The sequence below is a fragment of the Ahaetulla prasina genome, chromosome 2 (assembly GCF_028640845.1).
Source record: "Ahaetulla prasina isolate Xishuangbanna chromosome 2, ASM2864084v1, whole genome shotgun sequence".
Classification (NCBI taxonomy): Eukaryota; Metazoa; Chordata; class Lepidosauria; order Squamata; family Colubridae; genus Ahaetulla; species Ahaetulla prasina.
Genome location: NC_080540.1, coordinates 116,340,108 through 116,367,527, shown reverse-complemented (window position 1 = coordinate 116,367,527; position 27,420 = coordinate 116,340,108). Strand labels below are relative to the sequence as shown.

The window sequence follows — 27,420 nt, the reverse complement described above, 5'->3', positions numbered from 1 at the left end:
ATAGTTAGTGAAATAATTGAATTTGAAAAGAAGCTAGGTAATTGAGCAGGACAAACACCTGTAAGTATCTCCAGTCTTGAAAGTGAAACATCTGTAAGATCTCGACTTGAAGTGCATAAAGAGACTTAAAAGAATTATTTTCAAGGAAATAATTCATTCAAGGAAGAATGAGGAAAAAAATCCCAATATTTTGTAATAGACTATTAGCTGGCCACAGAGGTATATGGAAGGAGTTTTAAAATAAGACTTTGGCGGTTGCTGCATTCTCTGTTAACTTATTTTGAATCTAGAAAAAAAAATCTAAATTAATGGAAAGGTAATATAGTATATTTAACTTTATTATGTAGAGATTGTATTAGCTTCTGTTCATATAGGGATTCATTAAAACATACTTTCTGATTAGAGTTGCCTAAACCTGTATATGCATTTTTGTTCAAGATGGCATTTATGGTAAGAGAGAGTATGGTTTTTGTTTAATTGACTTAATTTTTGGTTATATGGTTGGAAGAAAATAGTTTAAGAGAGGGTTAGGAAAGTTTGGAAGAAACTGAATGAATTAGGATAGGTTAATGAATGAAACATGACTGACAGATTATAATTGGAAACTGTTTTACACCTATAGTGACATTTCCCTATCACCGAGATCTGTTGGCTCTGCTGCAATGTGCAAACATTTTCTGTTGACCTGCTTCATGTTGGAGTGGGGACTGTAAAGGTGATTATTTGACTGCTCAGTTTGAAAATATACAGGAGCAGAGATGTTGGTATTGCTTGAGAGATGTGTGATATGGTAGCCATCACGCACTAACTTTTTAAGTTGTTTCTAAGGAGAGGCAAATATAGGGCTGGACGTGGGTAGTACCTGAGAAGCTCATTACCAGCAGACTTGCAATTATTAGTGGTTGAAGATACAGGGTGCTTGATGAATTGGCAGTTGGAAATGGAATTTAAGAATTGTCCAGCAGTCTAGTATTAGTAGTAAATAGAAGAGACCAAGAACATCAACGGAACATTAGTATGTGCTACTATTTGTCAGTTAGAAGGTGGTGGAGTTGGATCTGGACATTCCTATTATTTCTCCCTGCGTGAGCCTGAAAGTCACATCACAGAATACTGCCTTCACAGTCTGGGACTCAGCACAAAGAAAGGTATATTGTCTGGCCAAGGTGCTGAACATTTTTGGATGAACCTTTACAAGACTCTTGGTACTTAAGGTGATGTCTGATTTTCACCTACATCATATTTTTAAGATAAGTGTGCTGCCTTGTATACAGAAATCCACTGGTTTGAATGGATAGGTGATCCACCTGATTGAAGTTGCAAGAGGACCAGGATTCTCTCAAAGTAGTAGTGAGACGGTCATCTGGGATTTAGAGATTCTCAAGAAATGCTAGATGGTGAAAAAAAGTAATGAATTGGGCAGTGTCAGTATAAGTGATGTAGCCAGATTACTGATCTCCACATGTGATTGGTAGATTGGTTGAGTGGTATGATTGAAATTAGTTGGTGGCCTTGGACTGAGGGAATAGAAGTTAAGTGGAGAGAGTAATGTGATCCTACTAGTGACAGATTGGGGAAGATATGGTACAGGATGGTGTTCTGGGAGAGAGATCACTGGTAATCTCTTCTGGTGGCCCCAAACCTAGCTTTTGGCAGCTGGATTGTTAGTGCTCTTGGCCGTAAGTTGATGGTAACATTAATAAGGCATTTTAATAAGCCTGTGCTTATCTATAGATTGATTGAGGATGAACAGGTAGATCTCATGTGCTTTACTGGGACATCTCTGGGCAAGGGCACCAATGTTGTTCTCTTGGAGATTTGTTCTATTGTTTCATGTTGTTCCTCAACCAGTATCAGGAAGGGAGTAGCGACACTGATCTATAAGTGAGCAAATGTAAGTGCCAATTTATTACACTGAGCCGTAAGAACAAGTTAAGTATCCTCCTGGCTGACCAGCATGATCTTTCAATGATTTCTGGACCTGATCTTGTTGTTTGCATTGTTTTGCCTATTGATACTGGCCAATTTCAGATGCCATGTCTTGTTGGGTCTGGACAGATTTGGGAGTACATGACATCTAGCCAACTATCACCTTGTCCCTTGTGATCTCAGGCCAACACATTAAGGCAAAACTTCAGAACAGTTGTTTAGTGATCTGCATATGGAGAGTATAACATTTAGTTCTTTGCCCTGATCAGATCACTTCCTGGCCAAGATAACATTGCTGTCCATGACCGGGGGTGGGGGTGGGGTGGGGAAGGAGCATTCATACGGCCTGTCCCAGATACTTTATTGATCTAGGTAGATTTGGGTGGAGGGGCACTTGAATAATTCCCTGAGACAAATTAAATTACAACTATAAAAAAACTAGCGTGGAGGATAATGAGAAAAGTAATACTATCTATTTAAAAGTGAGGAGGCATGTTATATTCTCCTGCTGCAGAAAATTTCACTAGGGTTAGTGGTGGTGGAGGGAATACTCCCTTCCCCTAACCTGTTCTGCAAAATTATAAACTCTAGAAGTGGTGTAATCTACATTGTTTAGAAAGCCATTGTCTTCTGTTGGAATTAATGTTAGCTATCTCTGCTTAATATTACAACTTTCATTAATCTTTTATTGTCAAAGAAGCAAACAGAGGAAGAGACAGCAACATTGCTTGGGATAACTTTTTAAAAGTGCAGAGAACAAATCAACGTTTTATTTCAAAACATGGTATACAACAATTCTTGAATATTTAACTTCAGGCAAAACTGTAAAAGTTTAATATTTTTTCCTTATTCAAGTCTACCAAAGAAAGGAGGCATAGTGACATAATATACGGACGTAAAAGGTAACATGGAGCAAAGCTTAAATATTAAGCAACTAAAGAAAAAAGTGAAAAGCAATATATTACTTCTACCACTAAAAATTTCCCTGACAGCATAATCTCAAAATGAAAAACAAGGTGGTTGCAATTCAATTCTTCATGAGCAATATAAATAGTCATCTTGTCTCTTTTTCAAATTTAGCTCCTTTTCTACACATAAAGTAAGCTGTGGCTTCTCCACATCATTGAATTACGGTGGTAAAATAGGCAGAATTGGTGTGTTTGAAGAAAAATAAAACCAAAACTCTGGCTAACAGTGGGATGTTGTCTATGCAGGCACTATTGGCTCCGCCCAATAATCAATATATGTACCCTTGTTTGTATAGATTGATACCCTTTTCCTGAGTAGAAACTATCGCTTTGTGCCATGGTGACTCCCTCAAGCTTTATGCATTTTTTCAAGTGAAAATACATTTTAAATTAAGATACTTTTTAAAAGGCATTTTTACTTCAGAATAGATGCTTTATCTGCACTATCTCATTGAAGTTTTTTTTAACCTTCTTCAAACTAGTTTAAAATAACCTTTTTTGAATGAAAAATTGTAAAAAAAAAAAAAGCCTACACCATTTCTCTTTTGCTTTAACATTAGTGAAAAGAGTACTGCAGAACCTTTAAAAATCACCAAATTTCTTATGAACGTGGGCACAACTGAAATTACTATTAATCATTATTACATAGGGCTTTTTTTAAAATAGGTATTCTGGAATCTTTATAAATACTTCTAAAAAATGTTTTCACAGATAATTATTAAATCTTTTAATATAGACTTGTATTGTAATAAACATATTTCCCTTGTTTCAAATGCTATTTAAAATATAAATCTGTTACTAAATAAAATAAAGAGGAAAAGTTATGACTGCGACTTGGAAAATATGAACTGGACACTGTATTTGCTGTATTTGCTGGAATACATAATTTTAGAAAAAAAAATATCTTAATGTATTTTAATATATTAGAAGGCATCCTTGTATTGACACGAAAACTGTTACATCAGTCTATATATTGTGCATTTTTGTGACATTGCTTTATCATGCTAACTGCTGAATTTTGCTTCCAATGCAAGGGTTTGCATACTTTCAAAATGAGAAGCAGTTTAAAAATACTGAACAAGTAATTCTTTTAGGCTTTCAGCGTAATCCAGTGAAAATTTGGCATAATTTATTCTCATTGAAATGTGAAACCACATTGCTGTTAAAAACTCAAGTCCCATTGAGAAAAGATTAGAGGTTTCCTGGGATAGGAAACTTTCCTGTATAAACCAGCTAATCTTTAAAATGCCAAGGAAGTCTCAGTGGAACATGTTAGTTATGACTAACTTAATGTGCAATACATCACTGTGCTATAAAAAGAAATCTCATGACTTTGGATACCAATTACTATTCCATCTTAACTGTACCTGTTTGTGGCAGATACTGCTGGGTGAACACAACCAGATAGAAGATCTGTACCTTGTGATGCAGCCTCCATTCTAGCCACCAAACTATTTTCAAAAGAATGATCTTTGCCACAATTACTCAAGGTAGAGTTATGCATTTTCGCCCCTTGCTGCTTTCTTTATGGAAAACCTTAAGTCTCAGAACACATCTGTCAGCACTTAACAACACAGTTGAATTTGGACATGCTTCCAGTAAAGGATTACAGCTCTGCTAACACTTGCACGAAAGACTAATGTTTGTTAAGATGTAAAATGTAATACACCAAGAACAAAAGAACTTTACAGCCAACTTTCCAAGTGTCTCAATCAGTTCCCGGCGCCCATTCAGACAAGTTGCATTTGAAGAGTAATATTACACTTCGTGATTCTTCATTCTGGTACTTCAAGTGATTCCTTACGTGTTGATTAGGCTCCTTGGCTCATGCCTTTGTTTATTGCAAAAATAGTTTATAAAATATCAATATTTTAGATTTGAAATTAAATGTACAACACATACAGATTTCCTGGAAATGGGGTACAGTTCTTTTTTAAAAGTATCTCAGCATACACCATGTTCTGGATTGCAGAGGAAAGGGGCATATCGGGTGTATGCAATTTCTGGTTAGCTGACAGACTTCATGCCAGTGCAAGAGAGTTCCATAAACACAGCAGATGATTAATGTCTCTGAGCTGAAAAAGAAAAATATGAGTTTATAGTGCAAGCTTATTTCCACACGTTCTTACTATTATAGAACAGGTTTGTTTTTTTTAAAAAAAATGGATATGAACTTATTCCACTGAAACAATATTGTAGATATTTAAACTCAATTTGAAAGCTAACACAATGTGTAATCAGCATTTTTTCTCTATTTTGTAACCTTTATAAAATAATTCCCTATGACTGTGGATTCCATAGGAAAATGGAGGTGAGTACTTTGAAGATCTTCTAGGGATTTCATAATATAGTTAACCTAACATACAGCACGTTTAAAATATCCAGTAGTCTCATTTCTGAGGCATACCATCAATGATACGATAAAAGTTAATTGGGTTTGTAAAAAATAGTTAAAATTGTATTTAAATCAGAAGTCAAGAAAAGTATTTTTATAACATATTGATTTTGAAGGCTTTATAACTTATAAAGCCTTATATTTATATTAAATATATATTAAAATGGGCAATCAAAGAAAAAATATAGAGGAAAATAAGTAAGGTAAGTGGACTATTTAACACCAAGGGCATTAAAAGCATATTAAAAGAGAAGGCAATTGAAGAAAAGCTTAATATTCATGGTAGTTCACTATAGAATTAGTCTTCTAAATACTCATATCAAAACTGCAATTTTTAGGAAAGCAATTTGAGCAATAAAAATAGGTGGTGGTATCCTAGATTTATCTTTGTATTAAAACTAATGGGGAAATGTTATAATGCTAGGAAATTACAGATAAATTGGGTTAATATCTAGTCTGAGAAACAAGTCTTGCAGAAGAAAAATCAACGTTTAGAGAAAAGTTAAGTTTTATTCCACTACCATCTTACAACTAAGGAGAGAGAGAGATGGTAAATGTATGGTTAGGCCAGGAATATGCCACTTATGTCTGTACGTGGGGGAGCACACTTGAATTTGAGATTATGTGTTAGGCACACACTCAAAATAGCCATATGCAGACTTGCTTATCCATCAAATGACAGCTATGGTGAATATGGCTAGTCACAAAATACTTTAACAAAGTCTCTAATCCATGTTTGAATCATAATTTAGACTATAAGATTATAGTCATCATGACATAGCATCAGGTCCAAATTACAGAGATGTATGTTATACTATAATGCCAAGGAGGCAGATTGTATAATTTGTATAATATATGTAACATAATGCATGTGGCGTTCTCCCCATCTGGGTATTTAGAGATGACTTGAAAAAATAACTTGGATTGACAACCAAAGCTTGAAGGCCAGAGCACAATGTTCAGCTTGGAGCTTAATGCTTTTTAAGTGATGAAATGATTAAAAGTCTCAAAAGAATTTATCTTAATTGGAGGAAAAGTCCTTATAAAAAAGTGAAGTAATGCATATTTGGGTGGAATCCATGTGACCTAAGGGAATGTGTTGACTGCCATGAAGTTGAAAAATTCTGCTGGAAATTATATTGTAGAAAAGGTGAAAAGATCAAAAAAGCACTGAAATGTATTTTTTATAATATATGAAACTTTTAGAAAAAAAGATAAAATATATGGAAAAAGTGGGAAAATTATTCTGATGTCTAGCATCTTCTAGTTCTTCTAAAATGTAATTTGTCCCAAAAAGTGTTATTCATAAATTAAAAGCAAGTATGTCCACTTCAGCAGGATGAAATCTGCCAGACCCTTATCCATACTATTGTTTGCTTTAAAATAATTTGTGCCAGAATTTATTTGTAAGGTTAGCCAGGATATTTAATACCTGCATTGGTATGAGCAATCCTAAACTCATATGCAAAATCAGGAAACCCTAACAATAGAAATCTAATGTCAATATGTTTCTGTATCTTGGACTCAAATAATAGACTCCCTAATATACTATGTTAGATACATAGATACTGGTGTCTTAATCTAAAATGATACCGGAAACAAGGAAGGATAAATGCAGGGGTGGTGGGGGGGAGGAAAAGGAGTCCGTATAAAACAGTCTGTCAAGAGTTTTAGCTTTCAAGAGAAACTGGCATTAGCACTGCAGGTAATAATACACTGTACTATGTCCAAGGACAGAGGCATTATATTCTAGAAGTTCTTTATCACAGTACCACTTCACAGTGCTCTAAGTGAGAACAGCAGCAATTATATTTGTTCCACTCTTAAGGACTCCAGATCCTGTCCATGATGAATGTAGGCCAGCTAAGGAATAATTAACCACAAAGATGCTTCTATTCTGAAAACCCAAAATGTCCAAATTTTAGACAGTACTGTTAGGAACTGTTATCCTCAAACGGATTTTGAACAATGAAGCTATTGGAAATGAGGAAAGTCATAACTGCAACTCAGAACATTAGAAAACCATACAGTACCAAAAAAGAAAAACCTTGACAGGCTAGATTTCAGTAAGTAGTACATGTTTTCCCACAAATAAGACCTCCCTGGATAATAAGCCCAATCGGGCTTTGGAGCTCATGCACTAAAATAAGCCCTCCCCCCAAAATAAGCCCTCCCTGAAAATATTTAACTGCATGTGCAGCTGGTCCCCATTTCCTCTGGTTAGGGTTAGGGAGACAGAGCTGGAAATTGGGTAAGACAGTAAGAGGAGCCCCATCTTGCTACATGCGCCCCAAAATAATAAGACCCCCAAAAATAAGGCCAAGGGCTTATTTCGGAGTTAAAAAAGATGTAAGACAGGGTCTTATTTTCAGGGAAACACGATAGCAAATGATATTGAAGATGCCTCCAGTGCATCAGTTCTATTTAATGGAAGAAACGGCAAGGAAATATGATTTAAGATGTCTAATCCCTCTATAACTATCATCCAATTTTTCAGCCTCTCTGGTTTGAGTAGTCTTACATTATCATCTGCCCTTAATTTGATTCACTGATATTCAATTCATCACTTAAATATTTATGTAAAAATCAGTAATTCTTTGGCTAGCAACAAGGAAGCCCACGTGACAGATGCACGAGAAAGAATAATACAAGATTACAGTTGATTTGACCTTATCTTTGGTTGCTCCAACCATTAAGAATGAAAAACATCTTTATAGCCCTGTGGCTTAATAGCATAAGAGGAGCCATGTTGAATCAGACCAAAGACTTAGTTTATCAAGTGTTCTCTACTCAAACTGCCCAACCGTATAGCTATGCAAAATCTACAAGCCAGATGTATCTGGCAAGAGCACATTCCTGTTCCTCACTGCTTGTTTTCAGACATTTTTGATCTTGATGATTAAAGGGTAGCTTATCTTTTATACATTTGTCTAATGAAAATTTTAAATCCATCCTTGATAACAAAATTGATTAACACCAGGCTTGAACTGAGCTTGTGTATGTGGGCACATATAAATACCAAGTTCAAAATGCACACAATTATGAGGCATACTACCATATATGCTTCAGTAAGGCATACATTTTGTTCTTGCTGGATTGATGGCAAAGCTTTTTGAACATTAAAGAACATAGAACATCCCTCCTATAGAGATCATTGGCAAAGTGAATTATTGGCTTGCCTAACTCAAGAGATATTTGTGCTTTTGCATTATAAATTCAAATCTTGCACTTTGTTGTACTCAATTTTAGTTCAATCTAGTGTTGATTTACTTTTTGTAGCAGGACTAAGGCATGGGTGGAACATTTATATATGAACTCATTCCAAGTTACTGGAGTAATTCCATTACTTTTCATATATTATTATACTATCTTGCTTGTACAGAAGTGCCTTTTCATTCACTTTCAGCTCATCTAGATACAGGCTCTGGACTATTTATCACTTCTTTTTCCAGGAGGAACTAGATTTCTCATTTCATTAAATTAGTGTATTATTTTAACTGCTTGACCTTTCCCAAGTACACTTTTGACCCATCACCAGGCTCCCATGAGACTCATTTACTGAGAAGATTAATATTCAGTAAGAGCTTGTTAAAATAAACATGCTAACACAATCCTGATTAAAAAATTTCTATGGCTAAATTATCAAGGTCATAATCCAAAGGCATGTTCACACATTCTATGTACTAATGTTACTTTTACTCTAAAGATTGCTCATTAGGCAGTAGATTAGGTAAACAACATCTGAGAGGAATTGCACTGAATTTGAAAAATGCCAAGATGTGTGAGATGTTAAGATTTCTTGGAGCTAAGATATACCCTATGCTTTTTTTTATCTTGGCTTAAACATGGTCTATTGAAACAATTAAGAGATAAGCAGCGAAGAAGGAAGATACGAGACTTGGTCTAGAGAAAACCGGACTTAAATCTCCACTTGAATATATATAATACATCAGGATATAAAAGACATATGTGAAAAAAAATACATACGAATATATGTTATGTATATATGTGTACACACACAAAGAATATAAAAATAGGTATAAAATTTATAATTGTACACATTTATAGTTTTATTTACAATGGAACTTAGTGGGTAACCTACTGAGTCTCACCTATCCATATGATTATTGTGGGGATGAAATCAAGGGGGAGGATTATTGTACCTGGAGAATGGGCTTTCACAGGAGGACATAATCAACTTTAAAAATGAGATGTAATGAGCAATAGTTTAAGAGTAGATTCTTTGTTGGTTTTGCTTTGGTGAGCTATTGTAGCTTTCATTATAATTACTATAGCTATGCAGACTGAAAATATGGGAGATCAATTACAAGCTGCAGGAAAAGTTTCTCTTTAATATGCTGACAGCCCTACCTAAGGAAGTTGTAATTCAGCAAACCAATGCAGCAAATGTAAACAACTAATTTCCACTAAAATATGAACATACAACTCGTATAGGATCATGTTCTCATAGTAAGATGAAATAGAGTTTAATGTATGTATTAATTACAATTTCACCTCAGTCATACAGATGCAAGACCATTGTCACTATTTCTTCCATTAAAGAAATTGCTGAAATAGCACAAGAAATTGCCTTAAAACAATTTGGCAAATACACTAAGCAAACTACAAGAAACTGTAGTAGTCCCTAATACCAAGCTTAAATCAAAAGATGTAGTCAATTTGTACCTTATCTGAATTGGTATACAAAGAACCTGCCCATAAAAATTGTGTATGTGTTACAGTCTCTGTAGCTTCTTCAGTCTCTGAAAAGCACATTGGGATAGGAGAGTTTAGCCCCAAATTTGGGAGCCACAAAACTGTAGCTGATAGAAATCCAAATTATGCTCTCTTAACTCCTGCATGAGAGAGGCACTTCTCCTCAAAAGAATGGAATTCCAAACAAGTGTTTATTTCATTTGGTGCTTCAACAGTTGCTTCTCCCTCCAAAAAAGCCAGAATAAACCACATCCATCAGCCTGATGCCTTGCAATGAATAGTAATACTGTTACATACATACTGCATGACTTCTACATGATTTTAAAAAGATAACCACATAAATAAAGACTTTTTCATAGGACATAAAACAACATGAAGCAATGGCCAAAGACCTCATAATGTCATTAAAAATTCAAACATATTTAGAACAAACTTTTTAAAAGGCACCTGTCTATGAAGTAGCAAGATACATGAGAAAAGAATATTGAAAATAAGAATAAATTCCTGCTTGGTAATGGTAAAGTTGTGTATTTCCTTCCAGACTAAGAATTCTCCGACATTTCAATTCCGTAGCATAGATACACAACCTAGAGCTACATATGGCTCCTGTGGGCCTTGGAATGATCCAAAAACTTATAGCATTATTTTTTTATGTGGCAAAAATAAAGATTAAATACCCGATTAGGGAATAACCATATTCATTATCTTTCATTAAATTTCAATAATAATGAAGTCAAATTTTATCTTGGCCACAGGACAATTCTTAGGAATGCATTCAAAGGACTCCCTTCTAGGCCATTCCTTGGCCTGGAAAAAAAATATGCATTCAGTTTAAATTAATTTCTGAATCTATTAGAACATCTGGTTTGGAAATAGGATTCTAAGGCAGAAGGAGCAAGCATCTATTAAGAGCCATAAGCTAGTATGACTGTTCAACTTGATCATGTCTGGAGAGCTAGTCCACCCATTACAAATTTAGAACAAACTTTGTCCACAGCAACCCTAAGCCAACCTACATTTTCAGGTTTATGCTAAACAGTGTATTTTTTAAAATCCTGAGCACAGCCTGCCTTTAAAAAAAGACATAGCATGTTTTGCTCGTTGAACTACTACATTGGTTTCTGTTTGCAGGAAAGAGAATACACGGTATAAGACTGAAATAGGACTGCATGCCATTTTGTGTGTTTTCTGATTTCAAAAAGCATTGGCTGACTGAATACAAGTTCATTTCTTAATAGATTTGGAAATTTACAATTGATTGTGAGCATTGTCAAATGGAGTACCTCAGGAAAGCAGAGAGACTTTCTAAAGCATATTTCTAAAATAGCTAAACAGTTTAAAGCGTAAGTATTTTGGAAAAATTGAGTTAACATTCTATTATAACATGAGACATACCTTAGCATCAGTCACAACAGAGCCTTTAGTCATTATTTCTTTGGACTCCATATGCTGGCCTGATTTTTGTTTAACACTCTTTTTTCCTAGAAAGTATCTACTCATAGAACTCGGGTATAAATTTCAGGGCAATAAAGTTAAGCCCCCTAATAACAGTTAAATGCAAAGTAGTAGAATCTATTGCGCATGCTATCTAACTGAATTAACTCCATTTCACTGCCCAGTGCAGAGCATGAGACAAGCAGAATATTTAACAGCAAGAAAACATTCAGTAACACAGGTTAGAAATATAGGAAGGTACTTCTTACAGAATTACTGATAAACATTTGGGAAAAAACAATTGAATTTATAAAAAAATAGAAATTTTGTTAATTTGAACACCATTATTTTATAAGCAGCTAATGAAGCCAGTTTAGTTAATGATGAGCAAGAAAAAATGATTTCCTTCAGAATGTCTCCTAAGCATTGCATAAACAGACCAGCCTCACTTCCTGAGTTTTCTTTCAAGGCTTTTTGATAAACACACACAAATAATTAGATTTAGTCAATTTTATTTACATTTTTGTACATTTCAGAGCATTACACAATTACATTTTCCATATTTTCTGACCTGCAAACAGATACCTTAAATGGAAATACTTAAAAAAAATATGCAGTTTGATACATCCAAATGCAACAATTACACATCTGACAATTCACAAAGTGTAATTTACTAGGACGTATCCTAAGGATTTAAGAACAAATAGTCAGGAAAAAAAATCTGACTAATTATTTACACAACACAAAATTCTCAAGCTAACCCTTAGAACAAATGTGCTAGGAGCACCCTCCCTTCCCCAACAGGATATTATGTAATTCACACTTAATGCAGCATTAACAGTCCTTGATCCCATACATGGAAGGACTGTCCAGTCTAATGTGAGCAACCAACTTTCTCTTAAACTTGCCAAAACCTGAAGAGTGTATGTTTATTCCATGGGTGCATAGAATAATTTTGAAAAAAAGCATTTGAAAAAAAGTGACCACAAACTTATTTATTAATGATCAAGTCTACCAGAATTCCAATTAGACTGGTTTCTAAAGGAATTAAAGTGGCCAGCAGGAACAAAAGCATTTTTAGGCATAGGTGAACTCTTTGGGCTCACTTCCACTGGGTAAAATCACAGAAATGAAGCTTACAAATGAGATAGAACTCAGGATTCTGCATTTAAGGTGGGCTGTCCAGTTAGGCCTGCAAATCCTATCACTTAGATTGATTTCCCTCCCCTCCCTTCTCCCCTTTCCACATTGAAATGGTATATATATAGTGGATAGAAACTAGTAAAAATTCCCTGCAAATAAACTGCTCTTCAGCTGAGGTTATGGCTCCTATGCATGGGGTGAGCAAAGGAACTTCTTAACTTTTACAAAGAAACGTAAAGAGTTCTCTTGAAAAATACTGAGCTCTCGCTTTAAGTTAATCTGATTGCATGTACAATTTTTTAAAGGTTAACTTTCAGTCAAGTCATTGCTACAAATGGAAATTTCAGTATAAAAAGCAGCCAACTGAGTGCATTTTTTTTTTACCTAATTGGCCCAACTCCTTCAAAATAGTTAACTAGGTTAGACATTTTGTGGTGCCTCCCCATTTCTTGCCTACCTTACTTTGTTCATGTTTCAAACTGTGTCAGCAGGGCCCGAACTTCAGGAGTTAGCTGCTTAGCAGCCTTGGCTGCTTCTGTAATGGCCTTGCGGTAAAGACCTTTTCTCTTCTTATTAAATCGCGACTGAAAGTTTTCTAAAAAAGGGGAGAGCTGTGAAAGAGCAAGAAAAGATGTTGTTGGGGACCCAAACCATGAAATACGAGCTTCCTGTCGGACTAATAGGCCATTATCTTTTCGGCTCACAGTTATAGTAAGAATACGGGCTGGCCACCATGGGAAGCCATATATCTTGGCCCAAACAATGTCTCCTACACATATGGTCCTGCCATCTGGTGTGACACATTTAGAGACATTTTTTGAAAAAACTTTCAAAGAATTACTGAGCTTTTTCTCTTCCTTTAAAGAGGAGGAGGAGGAGGAGGAGGAGGAGGAGGAAGGTGCATGCATGCTGCCTGGAGGAAAATCAAAGCTTTCAGTAGTGCTACACTCAGAATTGGAGGACTTCAAGTCATCTGTGCTATCACTACTACAGACTGATGCACTGGAAGAGTCAGATTTCTTTTTATTAAGGGTCATGTAAACTGTAATATTGCTTTTGCTGCCTCTCTTGCCCATGGTTTGCTGTTCATCCTGTTCAACAGGTACATGCACTTCACTGGTGTCCTGAACCTCACTGTTGGCCTCTTCAGGACTTTCTGAGGGGCTCTCATTTTCTGAAGGTGCCTCACCTGCTGAGCGGGTAGACGAGCAGCGAGACTGGGGCTTAGCTGCCATCTTGCCACTCTGCAATTTCTCCAGCCCTGTCTTGAGAGAGGAGTCATTTTCTTCATTTCTGTACCTTTGTGGCTTCAAACGCAATCGGGGAGGAAGGGAACCTGAGCTGGTATTCTGAAGACGCCGGGTGAAGTGGACCTTTGAATGTGCATTTTTGGAAGTTGAAGTTGCACTCTGTTTCTTTTGTGCCTTTTCTTTGGCTATTTTCAAAACTTCCCTAGCTTTTGCATGATCCATGTTTTTGCTCTGAAGAACTTTTTTAGTATTCAGTTGGGTTTTTGATGTATTTGCTTGAGTGGGAATTTTGACTACTCTACTTCTGCTGTGGACAATATTTGAAACTTTGACCACAGAATTCTTTTTCTGGCTTTCATTCTGACTTTTCCCATCAACTTTATGATCAGTTTTAATTTTTTTATTCACAGTAGTTACGCTCTCATTTCTTCGTTTCCTAGTATCCTCACACCTTGAGGAGTCACTTGCATTGCTGCCCTTCTTAATTTCTTTCTTTTCTGCAACAATACTGTTCTTACATTTGTCACATAAGACGTGTCTGGGTCGTAATTTGATAGCATTCATAATAGAAGTGGGTTCCTCCCTGTACAATTTTCGCTTGGGCCGCTTAATTTTTCGAGGTGGAGGTTGAGGTATTGATTGGTTATACGTGTCCCTGATAAACAAAGGAGGGGGATATGGTGCCCCCACATGGAAAAGGGGAGGCGGTTTGGATGTCCATAGGCTTTTTACCAGGCTATGTTCTGATGGCTGGATGGGAGAAGAGTCTGGGACAACACCGTTAGCTTCACATTTCACTTGCATCTCATCTTGGAATGATTTACTTTGGAGCTGCATGGCTTCAGGTTTATCCTTGTACTCCCGCTTGGGAAATATAGTCACAGGAATTCCATGAGGTCCAAACCTTAACGAGAGAGAAACACACAGTTAACTGCCAATCTCCATTTGCTATCTTTTAAAAGTTTATATGAGGAACATTTTGAATAGCATAATATACTCAAATTTAAAGCGCATTCCATGGTTCAACTGTATCTTTATTACCAAATGAGGATTGTTCCACTGGCTTGAATGGCTTGAAAATATCATCATAAATTTATATTCATCTACGGTTTAAATTCGATGTTCACATTTTTTTTGACTTTATGATCTAAGGCAATAGTTTCTAAATTGTCAGTTCTGAAATATCTTTTTCCATTCTGATCTGCTTGTCCAAACCCCCATTAAACTGGAAGGGACATCAAATGGCAGAAGACTGCAATTGGGGAGGGGGGGGGGAATGTGCACTGCACAACATATAGATAGGAAAGTTCACATTCAAACAAATTATTCTTTAAGCACAAAGTATCAATTCATTAGATGGTTATGGAGCCCATATACAAGTCTCAGTACAGATGAGATTTTTTCTGGCTCGTATACACAAAATCTGATGAAAATGTTCTATCTGGTAATAACTGAGATTAATAATGAAAATCTAGTTGAACTGTGTCGGCCTCTCACTTATTTTCAAACAATATAGTCAGTTCAAGTAAAGAACACAAAAACATAATCATAAATGTAACCATAACTGGTTTTGTCAACTGTACTTCATGAGCTTGAAATGACTTTGTTTAATAACTAAAGTAGCAATATTTTATACCTACACTGGAGAATTATGTAACTGGCATAAAAATAATTTGTCCAGTTTAAAGAGTATGGCTTAACAATTTAAACATGATTTAAAAAAGATCATTTGTTTCTCCCTTATTATTATTTAGTTAATAATATTGCCTAAAAAGGAGTTTCCAAATTTCCACGGAATCTTTGTAATGACATAAACTTTTTGAAAAACTTAGCATTAACAAGACAGTACTTTTTAAATGGAAATCAAACAGACTGGGAACACCGGGCAAGCTGATGGGAAGAAGGGAAGTATTGCAAAGGTTGACAGATGTGTGGCAGGAAGACTGGGACTGGGCAGGATGATGGGAAAACTGGCAGCAAGTCACAGCAAAAATGTGGAGGAATGGAGACCTGATGCACAGTATACTTTGGAGCATGTGTGAAATTGTGGAGACAGAGAAACTGAGGGTATTAATATATTAAAAAGGGAAGGTGCTACTTATAGGTAGAATATATACTCTAGCATGTGTTACAGTATAAGAGAGGTACTGAGATGGTCAGCTGAGACTTTCAATTATTCCCAAGCTACTTATTTTACAATACAATCCCATTGATGGAACTATGAATTTAAAGAATCAACTCACTTAATATTTATTGTTGTGCTATCCATGTTTCACTTTAAGCATGGATCTTCTGCTATTCTTTTCATTTAGAACAATTAGCCATTATGACTGAATATATATTTGTCCTCCTTACAATCTCTCTTGCATCTTCCCTCTGCACCTAAGATGATTTCACAGAAAGGCAATTCTCTAGTTAAGATCTCATTTTTGATTAGGAAACACTACATCTGTAAATTTATTGTTTTCCTCTATGAATCTTTACAAATGCTTGTCCAATCTTTTCTTGAAAACCTCCAGTGATGGAGCACCCACAAGTCAGGAAGCTAAGCTGTTCCACTGATTAATCATTTTCACTGTCAGAAAATTTCTTATTTCCTGGCAGAATCTCCCTCTGACCAGCTTTCACCCATTGCTTCTTGTTCTGCCCTCAGGTGTAATGGAGACTAAACTGACACCTTCTTCTCTGTGACAGTCCAAAAGTATCAGAAGATCACTATCATGTCTCCCTTGAGCCTTCTCTTCATAGGCTAAACGTATCTAGTTCCTTAGCCATTCATCATATGGTTTGGTCTCCAGACCCCTTATCATCTTTGTTGCCGCTGCATGCACTATTTCTAGGGTCTCAGCAATTTTTTTATCGTGTGTTCAACTTACCTATTATATTGCAAATATTTTGGCAGCCTAGTCATAACTAGTAACTCCTTTAAAAAGTCTTACTGAATCTGCCATACATTTTTTCCCATGTGAAAGTTCTGCTGATTTGCAACATCTCAAAACCAATACTGGAAACGTTTCCCCATCCCAAAAATTTTAGACTTCTATCAGTCAAATCCAGCATAGTCAATGATGATGGGAAATATAATCCAATTAAAAATATATATTGAACTCTTAAGCATAATCTAGATAATACCAAGCACTTTTCAAGAATTAAAAGAATATGTATATTTAACTTTCGTACTGAAATTGAGGCTTAATGCTTCATACTGCATCTATTATTCTAGTTAGCATTAATCCTAACCCTAGCATTAGATTAGATCCAGCTGCTTTCTAACCAATCTTCTAATTTGATGTTGCACCTTTCCTCACTTGACAATTGTGAGGAAATCTAATACTGGACTATATTTCATCTATACTTCAGCTCTTTTCAAGTCCATCAGACTGTCACTCAGCTTTTCTATGATGTCATCTATCAAGCGCATTATAGCTATTAATTATTTTCATGAACTCCTGAGCTAGGGAAGTTAACACCTGAAAATGACATTCCAGATCTTATGGGTTTTTAAATCTATACCAAGAGTGTGAAACTCCCGGCCCGGATGTGTCACTACTGGCCACGCCCACAACTTGGTTTAGCGAAGGGGGGGAAAGTCCCTATATGTCACACGATGTGATGCCGCGAGTTTGACACCCCTGATCTAGACCAATATATAGTACAATAGTTTGTGAACAGTGAGCTCCAACTGCTGCCAATGTACATTTTCCAGCAGAATTCAATGCAGCAACGTATGATTATTAATTCCAGTATTTAAGATTCTTTCATAGCATTCAAGGCAAATAGTTTAGATTGCCATTTTAGTTTTATGTACACACATACAGGTGAAAAAAATATGCAAACATAATTTTCCTTCCAGCAGGCTCTAACTGGTCTCCTTCTCCCTTTCATCTATTTGTATTGCTGTCATAATTCAAGACATGCCTTTCCCTGCTTCTTTCCTACAGCCATATTTAGGATTGGCAGAATAGCTGCTGTTTCATGGCTTGTAGTAAACCTGGTAAAATAACTATTTGTCCCAATTCTGTTTCTTTAGGCCAAATATTATCGTAATGGTCCTTTGATGCCTGTGGCTACAAAAGCTTTACTTTCATTCGCACTATAGACTTTATTTCACTTGAAAAGTGCTAGCCTCCAACATGGTATTTTTCATTCGTAGCTACGTCTCTGCCCCAGAGCAGGCTTTCTGGAGTAGCAGAGAGCATCATAATGATGCAATTCTCTTAGCAAATGAATATTTTGTGACTGGTCATCTGCTACTGTCTTTCCCAATATTCTATTTTGTGAATCTAAGCTTTATCTGTGCTCATCAGGTCCTACAAAAAGAAAGGATGCTTACATATTTTTTATTATTATTTTATTTATTAAATTTATTTCCTTGTATGAGAGTTTTATAGCATAATCCTGTAATAATCTGTATATTCATTGCTTTAAAAAATGGTGATATAAAATTGTAAACACTCAAGAGAAAAAAACCAAGCCAATTGCAACTCAGGGACAGAAAAGTATTACTCCCAGCATTCCTTATCATAAAACCTCTTAACTGGACTCCTAGAAGTGAAGGTCAGCAATATCTGGACAGACAGGTACCATGTTAGAGTATCATCTTAGCCAGATAATTCTTGTTCACGTTCAGTCATGAAAAGTCACATGACAGGCAATGACCCTGGCAATGTTCTAAAGCAGTGGTCACCAACTGGTGGTCTATGGACCACTGGTGGTCCGTGACAAAATTTTGGTGGTCCGCAGAAAAATTATTTGCATTTATATTCCACTAAATACTATTTATCTTTTTAAAAAATCATATTAGTGGTCTGCGGGATTTAAAATTATGAATTTAGTGGTCCCTGAGGTCCGAAAGGTTGGTGACCCCTATTCTAAAGTAAATTTTGGCCACCTTTATTTTTATGAAGGGCCACCTTTGGAAAAGAAGCATGTTAAGGCTTCTGTCAATAGTAAGAGGGCTGAAGCAAATGGTAGGCAGGGCTGTTTCTCTTTGACATTCTTTTCTTTTTCGCTCTCTTTCTTCCTTCACATATAGCTGGCTACTGGGGAAAGAGGTAGGATTACCTTTAGTAGTAGTCTCCACTGCCAGCTTACAAGAGGTTCTAGAAAGTAAATTTAAGGAATCTTGATTCATTTTTAATTCAGAGCCATCCTGAATTATTTTAACCTTTGGCCTGCTAGGTAATATAATTCAAGGAAGATAATATGGAGTTATGCTAGCAACCACATGTATATGTAATTGCTACATTCATAATATGCTAAATCATATGCATACTAGCTCAAAATAGATGGGATATCTCAAAAAAAGTTATGGCTGAAAAAAGGATATATAGATCTGCAGTTTTAAAAGCCTGTAGGACTTCCCTACTATATGTAATAGTTACCCATATAAAGAACTTGGAATGAGGGAGAATGTTAAATGAGAATGCCTGTTATATTCAAAAGAGATTGTATACGTGCATATTTATAATGATATATATGTGAAAAATTGGTAAATTGAATTCTCTGTATGTACAGAAGCATACAATATCAAGACAGCTTGGTCTACTGCATGAAATGTCTTCTTAATTGAAGGTTTACCGTGCCATTAAAATCTGACGTCTAGACTTAAACATCTGAAAATAAAAATTCCTTATATAATAGTGTTACTAAGCGTTATGTAAAATTGAGTGGACATACATAGTTAGGCTGGATTGAATAATGCAGAAAGCATTTTCCATCCAAAGCTGATTTAAGAGAACTAAGCCATATGTAGAAGGCAAAGTGGGCAAAAATCTTTGACAAAAAGACAGTGTTATAGCAGTCATTGATTATACTAGCCCTCATCATCATGGTAATAGCATGCAAAAATTCTATACCAGATATCCCTGATGGTATCTACAGATACTCTTTGCTTTATGACCGTCCGATTAATGAAGGGTCAAAGTTACAACATCACCAAAAAAAGCTACTTGTGACTATTGCACCAATCCCTGAAGGCATGTGATTACAATTTGGAAGTTTGTCAGCCGGCTTGCATTTATGATGGTTGCAGCATTTTGCAGTCACATGAGTAACACCTGTGGCTTTCCCAGCTGGCTTTCGACAAACAAAGTCAATAGGGGAAGCCTGAACAACTGTATGATACTACCAGTATTAACTACCACAATGATTCGCTTAACAAGGGGTAAAAATGGCTGTAAAACCAAGTCTGGTTATGTGATGCCTTCTTTAATAACCACACTGCTTAGTGACTGAAATTCCAGTCTCAATTAACTGTACAATTGTCAAAAATTGGCAACATAAATTTCTTATCAGTTTGAGGCAAGTAGTGCATGAAAATTGCAGAGTAAACTTAAAAATGACAGAGCTTAATTTTTAGAAGAAAAACTTAAACTTCTACTCAAGTCAGAAAATATTAAATCAGAAAATCTTAGCCTCACAGATATATGCCACATGGTTCTGCCTGTGCCAAGCATACTCTATTATAGCTCCAGCTATAAAGTAATTGCTTATCTTTTCATTATAACACATTTTGAACATTCTTTGCTATTACTTCCACCCAGAGAAGTTTACTTACAACAGATTATTTTTTAAATTATTCTAATGAGCTCAATGGACAAAAAAGGAAAGGTAATTAAAATCTACTCATTCTAAATGATATCATCACTATTGAAATATAAAGTGGTGTGGAGTCATTTTTACTATGAATTTAAACAAGATAAGATCATTTTATAAACCGCATGGTGTTAGGTGCAGTCTTCAAATTCCAAAGAGCCTTTACCTACCACAATAAGCAAGTCTTTATCTTAGCTTTGTAAGATGATGCCCTATAACAATGTCTGTTACAATTGCCTCAATGATTTGCAAGTAAACATGCACTTCATGAAAACATTAAACTTTGGTCATGTTTTATTATAAAACTGTATAGAACTGCAAAGCTGTATTCTATTTTAACTATTTCCAGATTTAACAGGCACCTAGCAAATAAAAGCACCAACCCACTTCTCTTAGCATCAGCAATTTATCTGTAACACTATTTAAAAAAGATTCTTTCATGATAAGTAGTTGTGCATTACACAGCAAAATATTAACATCCAGCATAATGTTTATTCTACTTCATTTTCAAATAAGTGCACAAAATAAGAAAACTAAAATGAAATCTTTCTAGGCTGCACTTTGCTACTGCATGTTTTGTGCTTTACTTTGAAACTACAACATGCTTCAAATTTGCCAACCAGATTAAAAATTACATGCCCGTTCTTTTCTTCCCCATCCTCTTTCTCCAGTATGTGTATGTCCATCTATCCACTATATATGTGTGTTTGCGTGTGTATATCCACTATCCACAGCTGAAAAAGCATTACTATGAAGTACTGAAGTAAATGAAACAGTAACATCTCCTATCTATGCCTGTATCAAATGGCTTATCAACTATGCAAGAGAAGAGGCAGTTTCCCATTCTTTGTTAGAGTAGAATGTTAATGATAGCTCTAGAAACATCGAGAGGAGACAAGCTACTAATACAACACTGTTTAAGGGTATGCAGTATACATGCTTGATGTGTGAAACAACTTGCTGTTTTAATTTTTTGTCTTATGGGGTTGAATTTCACTTTATCCAGCTAAACCAAGAGCACTGATGTTACTCTGTTTTCCAACCCTATTTCAGTTCTGCATAGTTCGAATATCATACCTGCAAAAGAAAATGTAAGGTAAGACACTTTACCAGATCTATTAAGGCTATATATCAAGGAAAAAACACAAGCACATTATGTCTTAGACTGGTATGGATAATGCCAGACTATCCCTTCTATTAGCATCAATGGGCTGACAGACCTGAAACTTGAAAGTCAGCATATGAGGTATATTTGTCAGGGAAAACATATGGTGATATCTATGGCAAGACATGATCAATTCTATATAATATATTCTTTAAATACCTTGTGGAAGAAATGCATACTGAAAATTCATTATACCACTCTCTCAAATATTACAAACACCAGCCTTTCTATAGCTGCATGTGTTGCATAATTATAATACAATTACATTTTATAATCTGCTTACTATGTACTCTGAAGGAGTTAGAAACAGCATTACCTATATTTGTTTATAAGTAATGCAGTAAGAATGGTCATACACTATACCAAAAATTCTATAAGCCCATCAGGCAATTTTAGTATGTGCCCAAAATTTAGTAATTACATTTATTAAATATGTAAACAATGCATCCTAGAGTGATTACATGCCATCAAGTCAGTGTTGACTCTTAGCAACCACATAAACAGACCTTCTCCAGGATGATGTGTCCCCAATCTGGTTATTAAGGACACCCAAGGGTACACCTATTGCCAGTATAATTGAAACCATCCATCTTGCTTCTTATCCTCTTAACTATTGTGTTAATTTGCAGTATTACAATTTTAAAAGGCTGCTGGCCTCAATAGCTTTATCTTTTTCAATTGCCAAAGTTCTTCCTTCCATTTTTTAAAGTTTCAGGCTTCCCAGCCCTTTTGTATCTCACAAGGCTCCTTTAACATGCATTTTAAGCGTCAAAGCAATGACATACAATGTTCCTGGAAATTCTTAACCAACAAGAATGAATTTAAAAATGTAGATCTTTATGGTATAAATTGACAGTATTCATCTTCCTCCTCAGAACTGAAAGATGCGTGGGCCCAAGTTCTCAGAAATCCTGCTATATGACCTCGGATTCATTTTAGACAAAATTTAAAGGGACAACCTTTTGTTGTTTCTTTGTAAATAAGGGAACAGGCTCAGCTTTACTAGACAGGAATGCATTTGACTGATTTTCCTTAATCGTATGCTGTGGAAAAAAACAAAAAAGATTGCTTCCTTCAGTGCCATGTATTTTCTTAGTGTGCATGTAAAAATTTGAAATCTTTTCCAAAGCAAGCTATGATGAAGATGATACTGGGATTGTTTACAAATACACCTTTTACCTGATGAACTCAATGAAAGGGTGTGTCGCAGAATGCTCTGGTGCAAGTTCTTCAAAACCAGAAAAAGTCATGCTTCTGCCAGAACAAGTTGCTTTGCAATATACAAGCAAGTGTGTATTTCATCCTGCCTGTGAGAAGGAAAGCTATATACGCAGCAGCTTTCAAATACACATATCAGGAGACATTCTACCATTTCCCCACCAAAAGAGCAACTGATCATTTCTGCCCTTCTATAAAGCTAGGAAGGAAGGATAAATGAAGGAATGCTAAAATATCTCTAAAGCAATAAGGTAGGACAAATGTATCTTGTTTGGCAAACAGCCTTTTTTTTTTTTTTGGCCACAGCTACAACATTGCCAGTATCCTCTCAAGCTGTGGGGGAAAAATTGTATAGCCAACTCCATGTGGGACGGATAGCAACCCTCCAGCCCTTCTTTTACAGACCACTTCTTCCCTTAAAAGAAAAGAAAAAAACCCAAAAGCTGAGGGTGAATGAACCTTTAACGCAAAACGAAGGATGAAAAAGGCAAGGAAAGGCTAGTGGGTAGTGGTCATTGAGGTGGGGAAGGGAATGGGGAAGGAGGGAGGCCTTTCCTGGCTCCGAGGTTAGGCCACGAGGCTCACTGAAAGGCCACTCGCGCCCCCTTGGCGGAGCCATAAAGCCCTGCACCTCATGGCTCGCGCCCCACCTCTCTGTGCAGCCACCCAGGAGGCGATCGAGGCCTCGGCTCGGCGGAGACTATTGGTGGGGGAGGGGTGGGGGAAGGGTGTGTGGAGAAGGCGGCAGCAACAGCAGGAGCAGCAGCCGCCGAAGGTTATAGAGGAGGATCCAAAGCCACTCCGGGAAAGCAGCCGGTGCGCCTCCTTTCAAAACAGCCCCGCAGGTCCGGTGGGGAGAGGGAGGCTTAAGAGCAGGCAGGGCGCGGCCGCGGTCAGGCTGGCTCACCTCTTGGAGAGATCCATGAGGACCCCGGAGAACAGCTTCTCCCCGAACCGGAACGACACCACCAGCGCATCCTCGATGATGTGATCCAGGGTGACCAGCACCTCTGAGCCCGGCAGTAACAGCGCCGCCGCCTCCTCCTCCTCCCCCCTCGCTCCACCGGCAGCCACCGGCAGCTCCGGGTGCTTTGCAACGCTTGCCGTGGTACTGGCGGCGGCGGCGACAGCAGCATCCGGCTCCTCCTCCTCCGGCCGGGGCGGCTCCTCCCCGGGCTCCGGCCCCGCGGGGCCCCCAGCTGCAAGCAGCAGCGGAGATACCAGCGGCAAGCCCGGCGGTGGGGGCTGCTCTTCTGCCTCTTCCTTTTCGGAACGGCCGGAGAGCGTGGCCGTCAGCGAGCGAGGCTGAAGAGGCTCCCCCACGGGGCCCGGGTTGGGCTGGGCCTGTGGCAGGTCTCGGGTCCCCGCTGGGCTCTTGGGCGGCGGCGAGGACGGCGGCTGCTGAGCCTCTCCGCCCGGCGCTGGCTCGGGATCCTCCCTGGCAGCGTCGAGCACCGCCGATTCCACGGCAGCCTGCGTGCCGGCGGGGAGCGCGTCTGCGCCGGCTTCGCTGCCTGGCATGGGCTCGACCTCGCCAGCTCCCCCATCACCCGGCACCGCCGCAGTCGCAGCCACGGCCGCCATTTTCTCTGGTGTCGCTTCCTCCTCCCTCTACCAGCAGCAGGATCGATCACCGTGGCCTTCTTCCCCCGCCTGGCTAGGAGGGGGACGCCGCCTATCGGGGAAGGCAGGGATCTTGCCGATTCCCCGGTTCCTATTGGGCACGGCACAGATCCATCAAGTGCAGATGTAACTTCCCATTGGTCCGGAGGGGAAACGTTGACGTTGAGGGCAGGAAGAGGAAAAAGAGGGCGGAGATCCCGGTATCTGTGTCGACAAAGATCAAAAGGGGGCAGGTTAATGAGCAGCTCTTCTTCTATTTGTAGGGGGGGGGAAGAAAAGCCCGCCCCTCTCGCGGAAGCGTCTCATTGGCTTTGCAAGACGTCTAGCGAAATGTATTTTTTAAAGCAAGCTAGAAAGCCGTAAGCTTTTGCACTTCCCCTCCCACCCCTCTCCGGGGTTGTCCCGTAGGATGATCGTGTGAAGGAGGTGGGAGAGAACCCACCGACGAATTCCCCCCACCCCTCCGCTCGCTTGATCCCGGGCTTGGGACGGGCAGTCCAAGAAAAAAAAAAAAAAAGCACGGCGTCTATAGGAAGCTCGAACTTCCAGGGTGGGAGGGGAACCCGAACTTAGGCTGTGGTTTCTCAGACGAAATAGAATAGGATAAATTTTTTAATTGGCCAAGTGTGATTGGACACACAAGGAATTTGTTTTGGTGCATACGCTCTCAGTGTACATATGGAAACACATGGAAATTGCCCTGCTTTAACCATGCTAGCCCTAGAAGCCCAGAGAAGGAGATTGAAGGCGGGGAGAGAGAAGCTTAGCGTGGCCCATGGGCCGCCTTGGAAAAGGAGAAGGTGGGACCCGGGATATGGATGGAAAACGCCCGGATTTGGGAATACTCAATTTAACCGAATGGAGGAGTTCGCCTTTTGAGTAAGCCCGTGGGATGCGACTAAAATGTTTTGCTGTAGTTCCACATGATTAGAGCTCTTTCTCTCAGCTTTAATTTTTGAAGAAACGAGGAGGAAGAGTTATTACAGTCTGATGGGATTAGCATCAGCGATGGCTTCTTCCCTTTCAGAATATGTTCAATATTAAGAACATGGTTTCCAGGTTATTTTAGGAACTATTAATACGACATGGTTTCCTATGGTTAACAAAAATGCTGTGGTCAACACAGTGTTCATGGCTTATGTAGTATAGTAAATTATGTATTATCTTAGTCTGGCTTCTCACAACATGTTGAACTAAAGCTGTGGCTCTGGCACAAACACAGCTAGAAAGTACAATACACACATACTTGAAGAAAATGCGACAAGCGTCACTGCCTGTTTCAAAGAAGTAAACACCAACCCACTTTATCAGATCAGGTTATGCTAACCCAGCATACCAGCTGCTCAGTCCTTGCATAAGACTCATAAAAAGATACTTCTCCATTAATGCTACCACAGTATATTCTTCCTCTTCTTGTTTCAAGAGACAGTAATTTCATACTTACAATAAAATCTTAAGGATCATTTTAAAAATATCTTAAATCATTTTAAAATTACAACGATCAGTTGAATACACCTTTTTCCCCCCTTTTTTCCCCATTATAGAATAACATGGCTTTCCTACGATATTAGAAGGCCTAGAGAATTACTGTTTGAAAACAAATGCAAATAATGGAATCATTTGCACACTCTTTGGACCCTGATTGTAGCATATCAGATGTGCTATATAACTTCTCATCATGCGAGATACAGCTGTGTCAGTTTGCAGATACATTTTTCTACATACATTTTTAGGAATCACCATCTATCATAGAATGGACGTTTGGGGTTCAAATAAATATATTGAGTGTCAGATATTAAGTCAGATATTAAGTCCCATTTAATTCAGTGTGTCTTAAAGTATAGGATTGTAGCCCTCCTACTCGAAAAGCCTCGGGGTGGGATATTTGGATTTATATGCAAATTTGATTCACAACTAAGATGTACTGAGCCAAACAAAAATTCAGAATAACAGAGTGGGAAGGGACTTTGGAGGTATTCTAGTCCAACCCACTGCTCAGGCAGGAAACCCTATATAATTTCAGACAAAGTGTCGCCCAATCTCTTCTTTAAAAGCCTCCAGTTTTGTGCAAGACAGAGCTCATAACAACACATATATAAATGAGAGGATTGAACACCAAATGCTCAGCATATCTTTTAATTCAGTAGTTAATTATAGGTATTATATCTAGGTTTACAGATCAAGGGCAGGCAGTCAAATTCATTTCATTGCCACAAAGTCAGAAAATGAAAAGAATTGATTCTGCCTCAGATGTAAAGTATCTTATTCACAATATAATTTGAAATTTTGGAAAGCTGGAGAGGGGAATGGTTTACAAAATAAGGGATTTTACTAGTTTTAGGAGGGCCTAAATCCTTCAGGAGATGAATGCCTTGAATTTTATTCTTTTCATGAAAAGAAGGAAAGGATTAAAACCAATGGGAGCACTTTGACTAATTAAGTGAGTGCACTGCACAATAGTTGTGCAGTGAATCTTTGATGGGTCAATTCACAGTAGATGGTTGTGGGAATGAAATAGACTATTTCTGGTCCTCTTCATTTTAACTGAAATTAAATATGACTTTTAGATTTGAGTCCAATGTAATAAAGTGTTGAAAATGTCTAATATTTCAAACTGGCGTGAAACTGGCGATCTGCAGGCCGGATGCATCACATACAGGCCATGCCCACATTGCCCACCTCAGCTCCACAGAGGGGAAAAACGTTGCGATATGTCATGTGATGGCAACAGGAGGTGGCTAGCTTGAAACTCATGCTTTAGCACAGGGGTCTCCAACCTTGGCAACTTTAAGCCTGGTGGACTTCAACTCCCAGAACTCCCTCCCAGGGGATTCTGGGAGTTGAAGTCTACCAGGCTTAAAGTTGCCAAGGTTGGAGACTCCTGCTTTAGCACATATCCTTCACAACTCATTCTTGAACACACTTCATTCAGATGGATGTAAAGACTTCCCTGGATACTGAAAGAAAACACAGTAGCTGCCG

The 27,420-nt window shown here is 37.8% G+C and overlaps 2 protein-coding genes across 10 annotated transcripts in view; one reads left to right on the top strand and one right to left on the bottom strand.

The window, feature by feature from the left end:
- FABP6 (fatty acid binding protein 6) overlaps nt 1-27,420 on the top strand; it is a 191,452-nt gene that overhangs the window by 120,814 nt on the left and 43,218 nt on the right. The gene's annotated exons all lie outside the window — the stretch shown is intronic.
- Nucleotides 2,678-24,484, bottom strand: PWWP2A (PWWP domain containing 2A). 9 transcript variants are annotated; one of them, XR_009153228.1, is made up of 5 exons: nt 23,723-24,484; nt 22,557-22,640; nt 13,775-14,739; nt 13,043-13,196; nt 2,678-4,972 (listed from the first exon to the last, which is right to left on the bottom strand). XR_009153228.1 is itself a non-coding variant. In XM_058167107.1 (4 exons), exons 1-3 carry the CDS (start codon nt 24,397-24,399, stop codon nt 13,053-13,055), a joined length of 2,448 nt encoding a protein of 815 aa, XP_058023090.1. In that variant the 5' UTR covers nt 24,400-24,484; the 3' UTR covers nt 2,678-4,972; nt 13,043-13,052. The 9 variants fall into 9 exon arrangements, 8 of the variants coding, with proteins under 8 accessions (XP_058023090.1, XP_058023093.1, XP_058023092.1 ...); XM_058167107.1 differs by having other exon boundaries at nt 13,043-14,739; XM_058167110.1 differs by lacking the exon at nt 13,043-13,196.

Bases quoted from the DNA above. Each gene is read 5' to 3' on its own strand.
- PWWP2A (XM_058167107.1), bottom strand. From the start codon at position 24,399: ATGGCGGCCGTGGCTGCGACTGCGGCGGTGCCGGGTGATGGGGGAGCT. The intron at 22,641-23,722 runs GTGAGCCAGCCT...TTTTTTCCACAG, and splicing joins CTCATGGATCTCTCCAAGAG to CATACGATTAAGGAAAATCA. The intron at 14,740-22,556 runs GTTGTCCCTTTA...TCTCTCGTTAAG, and splicing joins TTACAAAGAAACAACAAAAG to GTTTGGACCTCATGGAATTC.